General features: G+C 32.6%; 1 protein-coding gene across 3 annotated transcripts; it reads left to right on the forward strand.

Moving 5' to 3' along the window:
* Positions 1–1,225: 1,225 nt before the first annotated feature.
* LOC134274966 (beta-1,3-galactosyltransferase 1-like) lies at positions 1,226–18,357 on the forward strand. Of its 3 annotated transcripts, none has more exons than XM_062757211.1 (2): positions 1,226–1,391; positions 16,049–18,357. In XM_062757211.1, exon 2 carries the CDS (start codon positions 16,107–16,109, stop codon positions 17,220–17,222), a length of 1,116 nt encoding a protein of 371 aa, XP_062613195.1. In that variant the 5' UTR covers positions 1,226–1,391; positions 16,049–16,106; the 3' UTR covers positions 17,223–18,357. The 3 variants fall into 3 exon arrangements, with proteins under 3 accessions (XP_062613195.1, XP_062613193.1, XP_062613194.1); XM_062757209.1 differs by lacking the exon at positions 1,226–1,391 and adding an exon at positions 6,381–6,799; XM_062757210.1 differs by lacking the exon at positions 1,226–1,391 and adding an exon at positions 7,140–7,282.

The raw sequence follows: 18,357 nt of genomic DNA on the forward strand, positions 1-18,357 counted from the left end.
GCTATCCGTGCATGAAAATGAATTCAACGGATATGCAACGAAGCTTAGGCCTACATTTCCTTTAACAGCTGTTTATACATGACTTTGAATATATATGTAAGAGTGGGTCAAAAATATAAAATTTCCCCGTCAAACACATTTACAGTTATATGACAAATTTTACACGTTTAAAGAATGGCCCTATTCGAAAAAATTAAAGGTGCCCGTGTTTTTACTTTGAATATATTTTTATATGTAGAAACATACATGTACTCGGAAAATTATTTTTATAATTTTACATTAGTTATATAATTTGAATAATATCAATTATTAATATATTAAAATAGAATGTATCGTAGATAAAACTTGATCCATCATATGTGATCTTTAATAAAGGGGTACAAAATCAATTAGCTTCATGGACACAGGAAGCGGGGGGGGGGGGGGGTTCCCCAAAAAATTTTTCCAAAAAAAAAAATGCTATATATATTATTATTATTAGAGGCAGATTTTTTTTTTAAACTCAGAAAACAGTATATATATATATATATATAGGAAATTCAGGTATGCTTGTGCCCCTTCAATGAATGCGTCTGATTATACCCCCTCCCTTTTTCTTTTTTCTTTTTCTTAATTTTTTAAATTTTATTTATTTATTTTTTTTTTTTGTTTTGTTTTGCTTTAGTGTCAAGAAATTTGTGTTGTTGAAAATTTAAAATGAATGATTTGCCCCCCCCCCTCCCCCCCACTTTAGTTGCTTCCTTGATACGGGCCTTGGCTTTATCCATAAATGGTTATGAGGATATTGATTCTATTCATTGTATCTGAGTCCGTTATTTTTATGAGAAATTATTAAGGAAATCTGAATTTAGCCGACGATTTAAAAAAAAATCGCTGTAGCTACATTCGTAAATTTTTCGTGTATGCACTAATTAAATAGCTTTTACTGTACTTAGTGATGCAAAATTGAACTACAGCTAGCCTAATATCATATTGCTGTATATATTGTGACATATGCCTGTCAATTTAAACCTAATCCAAAAATGATATTGTGGCAATTGTAACAGATGATAACGATGCGTCAGTCATGTCAATCTTTCTATCAATTTATATTTTCATCCAACCGATGCTTTACTGGTCACGTGATCTAAGGATCGATGACCTATTCTTGGACCATGCAGCAGCATATTCTGATATCGATTAGGGTATACACATGTTCATTTTAAATATCTTCCTTTTGATAGTTACTACGCTTCTATCAATTGTGTCTATTCAATCACTGTTACTATGGGTAGAGAGTTAAGTGACACAGATACGAGACCTGTACCGGAATGGTGCGATTCCTGGCATCGTTTGATGGGGAACCAAGTGTAAAATTAATCTCCATTACGAACGCCGAAAATTTGGGTCAAGTAAGTGTGTTGATTGCCACTTAATGAATGTGTATGAAGCCAATGTTACTCGATGTAAAATACTAATTTTTTAATACAGATATGTAATTTAATTATATTTTCCAATTTTCTGTTTGGCCTCTGTGCTATAATTAGCCATATTATTCAGGATTGTAAATTGATTCGTTTTCATGAACAAGAGTGCTTATTTTGATAAATATCTCGATTGATCTGTAAACGCTCTTTTGAAAACAATGCCAAGTCTGCATTCTACAGTACATATATATATGATCGCCATTTCCTGCGAATGGGCATCGACCGTGTCTAGATAATCATACAAATATTACAGGTTCTCAATATTATAGACATGAGCGTATGACAGCATTTGTACATGTTCCATTGATCATGTTGATGAGCCAAAAAACATTATCTGTTAGAGCGGATAACCCATCCCCCACTGAACTTCTTTTTTTTTCGGAGATCCATGATATTGTATTATTTATAATTATGGAATAACAACATTGAAAACTGTTGATTCTGAAAGAGTTTTACACATTACACATTTCCTTATCAAATACCAGGTACTAAAATTGAGGATTTTATTTATCCCTTTATTCCTTTGGATGCACCAGTTCCATGACTTGTTCGATCTTGTAAACCTCAACTCGAATTTTTATTGATACACTTATCATGCTTATCGATCTATCAATTAATAAGAATCGATGTACGGAGCTGTTTACAATGTTACAAAATGATGGTTTGATCGTCAGTTGCATACGCTAGTACCCTCTTAGCTTGAATTGATTATCAATTATTGTGGTGCATTTTTGTAGTGTTAGTGATAAAATCAATCTACATGTAATTAAAAATTAAATCAACATGAAATATGTGCTAAAAGAAAATACTTAAATGTTAATAATCTGAATAACAATAGCAAAAGCCTGTATAAGATGTATAAGTGGCTATCGTTTTCAGACCTTTGCAGAAAATATATTTTTCATTCAACAATAAGAAAATAATAACACCAACTGTAAATGCGATTTAATCATGTTAATGGAATAAAATGCGTAAAAAATGCATATTTCATTAAGAATATAATTACAATATGCATCAGTATATTTTAAGCTCTCGAACTACTAGTAAAACGTGTATATGCAGAGTCACTAGTGTACATGAATGTCAGGCATGCATGTCGGTATACCCGCATGTCCTTAAAACATGCAGAAATTAACAATGGAGCATAGATTAATTAAAGAACTGCATACTTAACCCACATGCAATGATTAGTGGCAATCAAAAATTGCTATAAACTCTACATGTATAGTCTACATTTCACCTTAAGAAATAAAAACACTAACTTCTTCCAAAAGGCACGTATACACACATAATGTCCGAAATATACATGTATTGATTCCTCCAATATTATAATGTTTATAGATAAATCTTACCTTCAACCATTAGTAGATAATTAACATCTCAAAGAAAGCAATGCAATAAGCGAGATATGTGTTGCTGAAAAACAACACATTTTCTCTCACTTGCCGCTGCATTCACTTCTATGCAAAGGTTTAATTGACCACATTGCTCTATTGTTAGAAGTTATGAAGAGAATTTGGTATTTTCTTTCTGTTGTAATAAAAAAGTGAGTGCAATTTTTTCAAGGTCCGATGAAGAATTCAAAAGATTGGCATTTACACGAATAAGTTTTACATTTCAGTATTTGAAGTTTTATTTCAAGCAAACCTTTGTTCAAGACCAAATTCGAGTGATCCCCCTTTCTGTCTTGTAGCACAGAACCTGGAAATAAATATCACTAAATGTGTGACATTGGCAGAGGATGAATAAGACTAAATTAGTAACATTGTTTTTTTTAAACATGTTTTAGGGAATATACCAGACAACATATATCAGCATGTTTATTGTCAAAATACACGTACAAACTGACAAAAAATAATCTTCACACTCTCTTTGTCCGCATTATATAAATATACAGTCCTTTGATGAGGTTTGTTTGCTTGGTTGTCTGTTTGTTTTAAAACATCCATTCGAGAATTCCTTTTTTACTCATGTTGAGACGCCATATGCACCATTTGCCAGTGTAGGACCTGTACTCGGCTTGTCGACCGAGAACTCTCACGTGCAAACGTCTACAAATATCTAGCTAATATATGAACTTATTTACTTCATTGAATATTTTGAAAAAAATTAGTTTTGAAAAGTTAAAAGTAAACTGGAAAGGTTGATGCCAAACCAAGACGGGAATGAGATCGTAGTCTTATGGCAAATGAAAGTTCAAAAAAGGCAAAACTTTAATGTCAAAGGGACTAATTTGCTTGTACCTTATGGACGGTCTTCTCTCAAAAAATATGAAAGTCCTAGTACCAACCATTCAAAATTTATGACAAAAATATAAAGGTTTTCAAATTAGATCGAACTTCTAGGTCAAACTCAATAAATGGGTCAAAATTGTCGGTATCCAAAGAAGGGCTTTACACAGTTTTCGAAAGTAGTTTAAAATTAAAATTCTTTAAATGTTATTGCCAATATTTAAGTCTGGTAATTTTTTTTGCAAAACTTAAGTTGGTCAAACGTCAAGGTCAAGAGGTCAGACATGTTGATCTCGTCACAAGGAATACATAATATGTGAATTATGCATGTAACTCCAACTAATCAAAATTTATTGAGGAAGGTTAAATATTTTGTGGACTAACAACTAGACAGACGAACAGACAAACAGCTAAACAGACAAGTCATACGGACCGATAGACCAAAAGTATATGTTCCAGGACCTTCAGATCAAATCATAGTAATTTAGACAAGTCAAACCAGTTACTAAAAAAGTGATGTACATGTATTGTTACCAGGTAAGAAGTCGATCATTGAAGCTTTAAGTTAGCAAGTAGCTGGTCATGGTTATGATCATATATATTGCAGTCTCATATACTAATAAACTAAATATGCCATGCACATTATATTGACAATTATATTTTAAACTGGTTCTAAATGAAATGCTCGTAATATCGACAACTTACTAGACCTGAAAGTCATCAAAACAACCATAAATATTTAAGAATTTGAACATGACAGCAAGGGAGTGGTTATTTCGATGGTAGAACTTGTATAAAGTGAAAGTTTCTCTCGTAAAAACCATTTCAAAATTTCTGTCTCTAAATTTTCTACTCTATTTGCTCAGAATTTGAAAAAGTGTCTATTAACACAGGAATGTAACCTATCTCTATATAGAATCCCTCTCCTGTAATGGTATCTCCCGTTTGTTAAATCAACTTAAAACAATATTATCTGTCTCGGAACCCTCCCATCAGGTGAATGATTCAACGTAAATACACACATAAAAGAGGAGAAGTCAATTTAAGGTTTTTACAGGTAAAACTTAAAAAAACAAGTTTTAGGTCAGATCGCCGTGTTAATGGAAACTGTACATCTTAACGTTACATCAGGAAATGTGTATCAAATTCAGCTCTGATGTATACATTAAACATCATTGTTTAAATGCACAAAAATACAACTGTATTCACTTTTGATCCTTAAGATGTGATATGACAGAGAGCAAATAATCTGCCCATAGGCCCATGGGCCATAGCACTCACCTGATTAGTTTACTTATTTAACATTCCTGGACAAAATAATTTTAACCATGTTAAACTGAATAAATAAAAGTAAACAATTTTTCGCAAACGGAAAAAATGAATATCTCTTCAATTTGCTTTTTCGTGTAATGGAGTGGAAGATAAAAAATTACGGGAGGGGGGGGGGTTACATACTCAATTTCAATTCCATTAAAAGGAGGAGAGGGGGAAGGACGCTGTGGTTAAAAATTTTGCATTTTATCCGACACATGTTTTTGAAGACCACAGGTTTATATATATACGTGAAACCACTGTGTATACATTTCATAAGATATTTTTGTGATTTTACAATAAAACATATAGATTAACTCTCAGAGATTATAAATATCGGTTCCATGTTTGCTGCTGAGTATGAAAAAAGGAAGTTTAATTCGTTGAGAATGTTGCTGAATCAGCATTACCATGACAATACATAAGCATTGATGATTTCCATGACACGAGTCTGGAACTTATTTAGAGATTCAAGTCATGGATTGGAGAGCTGATGGTTGAGAGAGAGAGAGAGAGAGAGAGAGAGAGAGAGAGTTATGTTTTACGTCAAACAGTGAACTGCATTTATGAGATTAACCCGATTGCGCAACGTGTCATCTGCACATGTTAGGGCCTCTTCCGGACCATGATAGATAAAGTCCCTCCTGTTTGGAGAATCTTAGTTCGGTGTAGACTGATAAACGAGAATTAAAAAGATCCTGTTTGAGTACATTCCGCTTATATCTATATTACGCCTTGAAATGTTTGGAGAATACTTCAGTCACTGTGAAATTAACTTGAATGAGTGTCACCCTCTCTTTTTTTTCCCTTTTCCAAAAAAGGAAACACCACGTGCAAGAAATGACTAGTTTTCGGACAGTGTTGTAGTTCACTTAATGAAGATTAAATTAATCATGCGCGGATCTAGAGGGGGAGGGGGGACTTTGGATAGGAGATTACGTTTTTTTTTCTCTTTTGCTTATCAGGAAATTTCTGGGTTTGGATTTTTTTCCACTAGGGGTGGACCCCCCTAAAATAAATTCCCAGATCCGTGCCTTTTGACGAATACTGTATAAATGCATGTCGCACATTGATTTCAAGGATAAACCCCGCTCTTAGACATGAAGTAGACAAGAGATTGTACACTACATCGCAACATATATTCCTTGCTTGTTAAACTATGATGTAACTTTTATACCCTTTATATCCTAGATACCAACCAATTCGATCATAGTGTACCGCTGATCTTCATAAATATTAATGACATATTAATCTTACATGTAAATCCGAGTTGGTATTATTACAAGGACAGGAGAAAAAAAGACCAGCTTTTGTGCGTAATTAAGTTTAAACACTATCGGAAGTAAGATAACGCTCTATAAGCCTTTGTTTGAATAAGATGGGATGCATTTAGTCACATATTGCCAGCGCTATCTTTAGAACACGCCCCCTTTTATTTTTTCTTTTTACTACACATCGACTTTTGACCTTTCTGCGTCTCCCGTTCCTTTGGAAGTTGTATCACAATGCATTTGTATTTAAATGGCCTTTAAATTTGTGTACGAAGACTGCATACAATACTGGCTGTTCGGGGTTCCTATTTAACACCACTCTATACACACATGCCGGAAATATTTTGAAGAGAGGAGGAAACGTGTTTAACACAGGGAACTAAAAGTGAAAATAATGGGGAAATATCTATCGATCTGTGTACATGAGTCGTGATCGGATTATTATTTTAAAAACAGATTCTGTACGTATCGAAATCTGTTATCACAAAGGATGGATCTAAAAGAATTTCTTCTCTGAAAGGTAATAACTAAATATTGTGAAATAACGGTGTACACAATTCAATCACTATAATATCGAATACTTGAAAGTATTTCAGAAAAATCGATACTTGAATGATTTGGCTTGCGTATTTATCTATAAATTCATTCAACTTTTGAGACGTTAATACTGAGTCGATCAACCCAGTTGATTCCTAAGATTAAATATACGCATGTACATGAACGATTTGACAATTAAAAAAAGAGCCTTTATATAAGACACATGTATATAAATTATATACACCTACTATAACTGGTGAACAACCGGCATTAAGAAACTTGAGACTTGCACATATTGTGATCTGGTTTAGTAGGCGGGTCGCCTTTTATACTGTTGTTTCTAATTAACAAGATTGCTTGTTTGATAGTGTCTGCATTGTTTCTTCAAGGAGGAAAAAAGTGTTCCACTTCTGAATGAATATGCTTTCGGTTAGAGATACATGGCTGTGTGTACTTAGCTCTACCGGTAAGACAAACCTAAACAATGTCTGTATACATGTATTTATTTAACAGAAAGTTGTACATAGAGAACACTATATTCATTGTTAAAGTAAGGCTATATCATTCATGTTCTAGATATACTTTGCTAGAGTGTTCTATTCGAATGGATTGAACTTGATTTCAGCCCAAGTTTGTTATTAAATTGAATACGTCTGAGAATGTGGCAGTGTCACAGTCGGTGAAGGGACTCTCAGCTTAAGTCTGGAGAAGAAGCGGGGGAGGGGGGTTAAAAAAGCCGGCTAAAACCTGCTGAAATCGATGTAATTATGGTATATTGATGTATAAGCTTGATTTTCACGTTACATTTTCCAAACCCTGAACATTTTCCTTTTCTTACCGCATGATGTAACCAGTGGCGAATCCAGGAATCTTGAAAAAAAAGGGGGTTGTCGGGGTAGGGAGTAGGGGCCCACAGTCACACAAAAAAGTTGATTTGTTAAATCTTATGTGCGTTGTAGACACAAAGGGGGGTGGGGTGCCCCCCCCCCTTCTAAATCCGCCAGTGATAACCTCAGTTAACCATAACCATAACCCAGTTTCATGCTCAGTCACGTACGTCCAACGATTTGCATCGAGTGTAGAAGAGTCAAACAGAGAAAGGTAATGGTTTTCAAACAGGGAAGGATGTCTGAGGGACAGACTATTTATAGCTTGTAAATAGTTTCGCTTTGAATTTGATATTTTAATTTTTTCCGGGTGGACTGGGGTACGTCTAATGGGTGTGTCTTGAGTTTATATTGTGTGGTGGTTGTCTGTATTCAGTTATATAACTTAAGCTACATGTACCTTGAGCATTAGGGAAGACCCTACACTCCCACCCAGAAAAATGCATCTCCCGTTATATTTAGGGTCTTGCACTGATATTCCAAAATTTCATCGCTTAGAGAATATTATGACGGCCTAAATCAACACTTTTTACTTATCGTTTCCAGATTGTGCAATATAATAGTGTTTACTTTTAGATAATACTAATATGACACCTTTACGACCGATATTTTAGGCGTGTACTCTTTAACCGAGACAGGTGTGCTTACGGTAACCTGAGGACTTCCATTCGGTCCCAACAACTGAAAAATGGATGATGAATGACCCAAAGCTTAGAAATATAATCCGTATTTGTTACTATCTATTCACCCCCCCCCTTTCCCCATAAAAGATGCAATACATATGGGGGTGATTCCACAAATTTGAGACAATTTTTGTCACTCAAAAAAAAAAAACTTCTAATATTCCTGTTAAATATAAAAAAAATTTCCATGATTTTGTTCTAAATATTAAATAAAAAGATATTCTTTTTTGTAGTGATATGCAAAAATGTTAAAGTTTAATTTTAATAATGAAAAATAATGTCACTGTATCATGTATCAATGACGTATATCAGTGTCCCTATGATAGACTTTCCACTTTTTGTAGTTTTTTTTGGACACGTCTAGTTTTTGTTTTACAGTTTTATTTGTCCTATTTACTCTAATAAATTCCTCCCAAATATGTTTCTTTTTTATTCATTATAGCTTTATCGATCATACCACTAAAATTCTGTTGTATATTTTTGTGTTAATAGTTCGTCATGACCGAAACGATTGTACAATCTGCTATTTAAAATAGAGTTACTGCCCTTTGAATTATTATTCTCCATAAAAGAAGGCTTATAAACTACCAAAAGTTTTGATGGCAGGAAAGGAACAGTGTAGGTCAAAAGGTTTAGAAGAAAAATCCTGTTGTATGTATCTTTTTTTATTAGTTCCTTTATGGTAAATCATGACCGAATGCTCTAAAACACGACAATACAAATATTTCACATAGTAAACTTGTACCAAACGGCTTTATTTAGTGTTTCTGCAATGTTATGTACATCATTGTACCATCCATATAATATGTATGGCGAGCTGATCAGGTAATAACTCAATTTATGTCATGACCAAAACTGTCATTTACCGCAACTTAATATGTTGTGGTCATGACAATAGTTACTATTTTCAACTCAAACTTTTTATCATTTATTAATTCTGCTATAATGACAACATATATCATTAAATATTTTAAACTATTAACATTATAATTGATTTTTATTTAATAAAGCATAAAACAATTGACTTTTTTTAGTGTTTCGTAAAGAGTTGGACTTGACAGACAAAAAGCATGCAGAGTTAGAGCTTTTATTTTATTCAATGTTACATTGTTTTTATTTTTATTTTTATTGGTGTTTGGGTTTTGTTATTTTAGAGTTATTCATTGACATTTCTTCTATGTATTTCAAAGCAATGTCATGACCAAAAAATTGATGTCATGACCGAAAATTTTAGTCATGACCACAGCACCAGTCTTTCGCGCAAATAAAATTACATGCTATTAATTATAAGTAAAAAAAATAAGCCTTAATGATATAATTTTACTTTATTTTATGCCTGTTACTTCCTAAAACGTATTAATAGTGGTTTTTAACAACAAAAAAAATTGATTTTGTCAATACACAAACAGCATAGTTTTTACATCTGGAGCATAATTTGGCCCTTCATTTGGCCCTCCACAGAATAGAAACGTATTCTAAAATTCTACAACTTCTAACTACTATTATTACAGAGTATTAATTTTCTTTTCATTGGTAAAAAAATATTTCTTTTAAATATGTAGAAAAATATAAACTGCATGTTTTTTGATAGTTGCGGTCATGACCAAAGCATAATAAATTTGATTTTACTTCTTAAATATAATTTAATCTGTTTACTTTTACTCGCGGCTAACTTTGAAATAAAAGAGCATATGTATTATAAAGCTCATTGAACCATGTTGGACAGAGAAAGAAGAAAGAGCCATATCATCTTCTTCACTTATGAAAATTGTCTCAAATTTGTGGAATCACCCATGGATTGATGATGTGCAAATTGGTATACCCATTATAAAAAAATCATCTCTAGCTACACTTCTTATGACAAACTGAAGATATAGATTTTTTTTCTGAATTTGGATGAAAATGTTAATTGTAAGGAGTAATGCTGAACGGAAAGGAAACTATCGATAGATGGCCACCTAGGTGTACTTCAACGTAGGTGTCCCCAATAAAAGTCGAAAGATGAAACTTTTAAAAAAGAAATGTAGTAACTACTTTGTATTTGAATAAAGTTTTAAAGTCAGATTAGTTGCAATTGCCATATTTTAAGCCGGACGTGATAAACAGCATTCAAGAGCATTGTATATTATACACTTATCCACTGGTTGTGAGTGGGATAGCTCTTTTATCAAACCCGCGACAGGGAACTATTGCCCGAGGGGAATAGTCCCTGTCAAGGGTTTGATAAAAGAGCTGTCCCACTCACAACCAGTGGATAAGCGTTTTATTATACTGATGTATAATATAATTTCTGAGGTTCGTATTTTTTTGAAGTAAGATAATATTGCAAGAATAATCTGAAACCCTGATGACGTCATAATGCTACTGAAGTCATTATGACATCATCAGTTTAAAGATTTATCGCTAGCAATCAAAATTGACGGCAAAAATTGCATGAAAATTTTCCGAGGGTGGATAGCAAAAATTATTATACTTCTATTAGAATGTTTCCAATATAAAGTTAAGAAGGTAAAATAGCTATTTTTGATAGTCCAAGCATAGCAAAGCTATAGAAGTATAATAATTTTTGCTATCCACCCTCGGAAATTTTTCATGCAATTTTTGCCACCAATTTTGATTCCAGCAATAAATCTATTGACTGATGATGTCATAATGACTTCAGTAGCATTGAGACGTCATCATGATGTCAGATTATTCTTGTAGTATTATCTTACTCAAAAAAAAAAAAATCAAACCCAAAATTGTAATTATATATCAGTATAATAAAACATTTATCCACTGGTTGTGAGTGGGATAGCTCTTTCATCAAATCCTTGACAGGGACTATTCAAGCCCTCGGGCAATAGTTCCCTGTCACGGGTTTGATAAAAGAGCTATCCTACTCACAACCATTGGATAAGTGTATATTATTCAGGAGGATTCCCAATATACATATAGCTAAATAGCCTACCGAGATAAACTCACAAAATATGGGGGAGGTATAGACTCTGACAACTATGTAAATCACGAGTACTGTGAGGACTACAATTGATCAACAACGTTTGATAAGTTAACACAATCCGTGTGTGGACACTGAGTTCATGATTGTAACATTTGATAAGTTATTACAATCAGTGTATAGACACTTAGATCATGATTGTGACTTTTGATGTTTATTACTATTTGTGTATGGAAAAAAAATATTTAGCTGTAATTTCTAAAGATGAAAAAAAAACTGACATGTTTTTTGATATATAACTAGTGCTAATAAATTTGATTTTACTTCTTAAATATAACTCCTTTTTGGTGCCATATTCCCTGTAAGCTTCATTAAATAAGACAAACTATGTGCGTTTTAAACTTTAACACCGTTTGGACAGAGAAAGAAGAAAGAGATTTTTCCTTATGAAAATTATACTCAAATTTTGCATTGCACCCATGATTGATGATGTGCAAATGTATGTGCGTTATGAAAAAATCATCTTGCTACACTTCTTATGACAAATTTTAATATACAATATATTCATTTGGTGAAAATGTTAATTGAAAAATCAATCTTTCAAGTGTATTTTTCATTTCACTATCCAAATGGCCACCTAGGTGTACTGCACGTGCATGATGACCATACCTTCTTGTAGCAGTCGAAAGATGAAACTTTTATAAAAGAAATCCCATCCTCTTTGTTGAAAAAGTTTTAAAGGGAGTTATAGCCATTTCAAGTTTAAGCCAATCAGATTGCAGCACACGTGCATGCGTGTGATTTATATTTTTTTCTTTATCATATTGTAGGATATGTAATGCATGACTATGTTTTAAATTTCAAAGCATTTCGTCAAAAAACAAAGGAGATATAGCCATTTAATGTTTCAGCCAATCAGATTGCAGCACGCAGGCATGCGCATGCTTTCATTAAAATGATTATATATAATTGCTGTAGATTTTCATAATATGAGTCTGTGTTCAAAATTTCAAAGGATTATGACGAAACAAGAAAGATATTAGAATTTAATTTCAGCCAATCAGAGCAAGCACACGTTCATGCGCGCAAAAGATCTTACTTTTTTGACCATGTCAAATTATTATACTTCTAATATATACTGTATAATATAAAGTTTCAAAGCATTTCAAAATAATTTAAATAGTCCACGCTGTATCAATTATATTGGACATTTTTGCTATCCACCGTCGGAAATTTTTCAAGCACATTTGTGCATGCACATGCTTTCATGATAAATCTTATATTACAGGATGTAATGACTTCAGTAATGTATGACTATGTTCAAAATTTCAAATGATTTTATCAAAAGAAAAAAAGATCAAACCCAAAATTGTAATTATATATCAGCCAATAAAACGAAGCGTTGTGCATGAGGATAGCTCTTTCATCAAATTTTGACCGTGTCATCTTGTGCATACTACTAATATATCCTTACATTTGATCAAAACATTTCGTCACAAAATAGAAAAGTTATATTATATCCATTATATATACATTTAGCTTTTAGCCTGCGCGCTCTCACAAAACGTGCGCGCAAAATGACCTTGTAAATCACGCAAATCTGACATAACATGCAACTACGTTTGATAAGTTAACACAAGTGTGTGGACACTAAGTTCATGATTGTAACATTTGATAAGTTATCAACAGTGTATAGACAAAATTTGTGACTTTTGATGTTTAAAAATAATAATAATAAGAATAATAGCTGTAATTTCTAAAGATGATAAAAAAGCCTCGACTGTGATTTGATATATAATTACAATGTATTACAATCAGTGTGACCATAAATTTTCGCGGATGTAGACTATGAGTAATTATGCTAAGTGTCGGGATACAGTATAAAGATCACGGGTATAATTAAGTTTTTACATTTATTAATTAAAAAAAGATCAAAGCTGTTTGAATTTATTACATTCAATCTTGGGAATGCGTCATTGTAATGTACTATTTGATCGTTTCTTTAATATTTCAATTCCAAATTCTTATCTGTTTACATTTTTCTTGCATGTGAATCTTGGTCAAAGGATGTCCACAGAATCGATAGAAAAATAATTTGTATATGTGGACAGAAATTCTCCATATAAATCCTCAGGAATAGAAGTTTTTTTCTCTAAAAACTATTTGAATACTAGTACATGTATTTAGCATTTCAGCAAAGAAACTAAAGCATAATTACAAAGAGCAAGATTTTTCTTTTCAACAGTTTTTCCAAATTTTTGACACGTGTGAGCAGTGCAGCCCTTGCATGGGCATTGCGTTTATAAAATATCAATTAATTGAAACAACAGGAAATGTTTTTTCACCGCCTCTTAACCCAATGCTCTTAACTTTCGATGTTTTAATTTTTTCAGCTAGTTAGCATGGTTAGGACCAGATTGCATATCTATATATATATTTCTATGAAAAAAGACTTTCTGTTGTTTGACTACCAGTAAATAATTGTACTATTACCATTGTGCGGTAAAAGTTAGATGTTGAGCTTTTTTGGCAAACCCTCGTGTAACTTTTGATTTACTGTATTATATTACAATACTACTATCTGTAAGTTAGCAGTTTGAATGTTACACAGTCATTTACTTTAAGAGTTGAAGCAAAACCAACAAGAACTTAAAAGTTTTTTTTTTAAGACAGGACCATAATGATTGCTTCTCTGGTTACTATATTGAAACTTTTCTTGCTTGTGTTATCTTGCTCATTATTCATTTCAAAATTATTTTGTTGAAAACATTCTGATTGTACACACAAGTACTCTGAAGTTGATATCAAAAAGATGCTTGAGTTTCTGATTGACAATATTTATGTGGTTTTTGGAGGCCAGGTCTTCCAACAATCTATTCGAATTCCCATGAGTACCAATTGCGCCCGGTTATTATCAGACATGTATTTTTGTATTCATATGAAGCAGAATTTGTCCAAGATCTAAAACGTGAAAAGAAGAAAACACTTGTTGCCTTCAACTCGACATTTAGATATATATATAGACGACCTATTGTCAATTAACAATGGTTAGTTCCATTCTTATGCCGATACGATATATCCCAGTGAGTTTGAGATAAAACATACTACAGAGTCTGACACATACGTTTCATATTTGAAAACTAGTATTTCTTGAAAAAGACGTTAATGGGAATCTAAACATGATGACTTTAACTCTTCAATCGTTAACTTCCCTTACTTATGCAGCAATTATGTATACCTTCATCACCTGCATGTGTAGTTTAGATCTCTCAGTTGATTCGATATGCAAACGCATGCTCTACGTATGTGCAATTTTCAAAACGAGGTAAATTATTTATAAACAAGTTGATGAAACAAGAATATCGGCAGTCTCGTTTAAAGTCATCATTTCGCAAGTTCTATGGTCGATACAATGAAATTGTCAGCAAATACAACTTATCATTGAGTCAAATGCTGACTGACGTTTTCATATTAATTGTTAGTCCATTATTTACACACTGTATTGGCGACAGAATTTTTGTTTTTTCCCGTTCATGACAAAGAGCACACAGTAGATTTGACCGGCCGGCAGGAATGCTCACTCCTCCATGGCACCTGATCCTACCTCTGATGTTTTGGAGGTCTGTGTTTGCTCTGCTCCTATTTTGTATTGTTTTATGGACTCTTTAGCTTGTATATCTTAATCAACATTGGAATACAAAATTTGATATGAAATGTCTTTAAACGTGATTTTTTAAGGAAGAATAATCATTTGAATGGGTCAATGGGCCTTAACGTTTTACAATAGGCGCTTTGTATTTTTTCTGAAGACTTAAATATCAGTTTTTAAAGAATGGCTGACAAGGCAATAATGTTGAACACTACAAGGTTTCACTGATGGTCGAATATTGACTTTGAATCTTTATACTGCTTTAATTCTGAGTAGGTCTTAAAGATCCTTAGAATATGAACACATTGCTTCTCTTCCTTCATCATCTTTCACAGCTTTATTTCCGGATTCTTCGTGTTTTTTGGACGTTAAGATCAACACCAAGGAAGTGTATGATTGTTTTGATGTTTATTGAACTATCAGATAGGGAAAATGGAGGGTGGGAAATATTGATCAGTACCGGTATATACGTTCTTCCTTTTTGAACGAGTTTTTGCGTCATAACTTTCACAAATTCGATTTGAAATTAACTCTTAATCTTCGGAACATGACGACCTTGAAACTTTTCCACACCGGTTGTTGTCAACAACACATCTTAACACATAAATGAATCGAATATAAAATATATGTACCTTTAAGTAACAGACTCGTAACAACACTTACTTTCTTGGGCTATAAAATTCTCGATCGAGGTCATTCAACCTTTTTTTTTTTTCTCATAGAAAAGGATAATTATTGTACATATAAAGAAGTTGTTCATCTTGAAATATACAGTGAACACAAACACATTATTAAAACATTATTATAACGGTTTAGCATGGTGTATGAATTATTTTTGATGAAATAAAACAAATATGTAATTTTAGGATGGGGATGCTAGAGAAAAATTATTTCAATGCTTATAGTATTATAAATATTGGTAATTTCCGTCATTTCTGTCATTGCATTCAGAGGCATTGACTCTACCAAGATTTGTTGTCTTCCTTATCACCTATAATAGTGGTTTTATTATAAAAAAGTTTTTATTTACTTTGTCTTATTTATAATTATAACTATCTTCTGTTCTGTTTTACAGATGCGGTTGATGTAAAGGAATAAAGATGGTGAAATAACGCCACTGTGACATAAAAACAATGTTTCCCCGATCGTCGTTCCTGTACAAGTGGACGGTCGTCTTGTTACTTTTTATTGTGTTAATGTACTCTTTTCTAATACAAAAAACTTCAAGAACGCTCTTGCAAAGAAGAATCCCTAGTGATCTAGATGGTCAGTTCATTCTGGAAAAGCAGTCAACACGTGCAGCTAATGAAATTTATCGGACGCCCAACTATGGTGTCACAAATGCGACATTTTCAAGTTTGATGACGACTGCGCCACCTATCGTAAATCCACACGATTTTAACTACATATTGAACCCAGCCAATATGTGTGTTGGGAAAGATGTTTATTTCATTACATATATTCATACATCACCGACAAATTTTCGGAAACGCCAAACCATTCGACACACGTGGGGTGACCCACATTTACTGAAAAGATTCAAGGCTAGGTTAGTTTTTGTTCTTGGCAAAGTTGCAGACGAGAAAGTGATGACGAAAATAAAGATGGAGTACAATCATTATGGAGATATTGTGCAGGAAGATTTCATGGACTCTTATAGAAATTTAACGTACAAAGGAATAGCGGCCTTCCGGTGGATAACCCATTACTGCCGGAATGCTACTTTTGCAATAAAATCAGACGATGATATTATGATAAACCTTTTTAAAATTGTTGACGAAATAAAATTGAAAACCGTGAACAAATACGGAACTAAGAACCTCATTTTATGTAATCAGTGGGTACGAATGAAAGTGCTCAGGGACGAGAAAAGTAAATGGTATATTCCAAAAGCGGACTTTGAACCGGAATATTTCCCACCGTACTGTTCCGGTTCAGCTTTTATACTCAGCGTGGACGTAGTCGAAAAGATGTATAAAGCCTCATTCTACACACCCTTCTTTTGGGTGGACGACTATTACATCACCGGTGCCCTTGCAAAGGCAATCAACCTAAAACAAAAACGTTGGAATGACCTTTATATGCTAAATGGCAAAATTGTTGCCGATATATTAAGGAACAAGTCAAAGAACAAGTATGCGTTCTTTCATATATCTAAATTAAACTCTATTCATAAAATGTGGCAAAATCTAGTTACAGGAATGGAGGCGGAGTCTCGAAGCTCAAATGCAACAACAAAGAAATCCTGACGAAAATTCTCAAGAATTTAATTCATAGTATTACAATCTTGTTATAGTTGTACATTCCCAAATGTTTTTCTTTTATTACTATTCTTACCTGTTCACATTTTGTAAAAGTGATATTTTTATATTTGAGAAGATTTCATTTGTAAATTTTCTTAAGTCACAAAAACTTCAAGGAAAAATTATAGCCTCTGTTGTTTATTTAGTCGATGTTACAATATATTTCCGAACTTTTATTAAAGGATTGTTCTTTCCATATTTCATATATATGCTCAGCACGATTCCTACTAAACTGTTTTGAAAATGACAATGCGGTTTCCAATCTTACAGCATATATAAGTTTTACATGTACATTACATTAAAGAGTTAACATGTCATTCTTTTGCCGAGTGTCAAATCGTAAATCGTCAAATCGTAAATGTTGCATTTGCTTTCACCCAGTAAATTCAAAATTTACAATATGATAGTAGGTTTAATTTAACATGTTTAAGATGAATATTACATTGAAAGTGCAAATGTTAATAAGTGGAAGTGTTTTACGTGTGTTTTTTTGCCATTTAGATTGTTGAATTTTGTTGTTATTCTGTGAATAAGCTATATAGAAACTCTACAAACAACGTATTCAGATTTTGAATGTATTTCATTCTTAATGTTGTTTTTTCTAAAATTTTGCTTTTTAAATTTTTTTTTTACTGATTTCACCAATATGTTCAAAGCAAATAAATTCAATGATATTATAACAAAAATTATATCAAATTGAGGTACAATAGAAATGAGAATTTTTACCTGTGATGGGTTTCTTAGTGATATGTTAAAATTTTCAATAAAATGAATAAGTTCGTTTTATTTGGTATCCTACAGTCAAAATGAAGTAAAGCAATAAATTCTAAGTTGCCATTTAGATATCTGTTTTGAGTAAAATGTGTACACAGTTGAACTAGAACAATTGTTTGAGATAAAACTATTCAGTATTTTTACATGTATTTAATGATATTGCTTAAGATATATGTAGTTGTTGTAAATAAACCATTTGCAAGCTATTTCTACACATTTAAGAAGTAATTTGTGATTTTGATCACTATGACATGTTTGTTATTAAATAAACAATGTTTTTAAGTATGAATAAAACATTTTTATTGTT

The sequence above is a fragment of the Saccostrea cucullata genome, unplaced genomic scaffold, assembly GCF_032062105.1.
Source record: "Saccostrea cucullata isolate Sc308-1 unplaced genomic scaffold, CSIRO_AGI_Scuc_v1 ctg147, whole genome shotgun sequence".
NCBI lineage: Eukaryota > Metazoa > Mollusca > Bivalvia > Ostreida > Ostreidae > Saccostrea > Saccostrea cuccullata.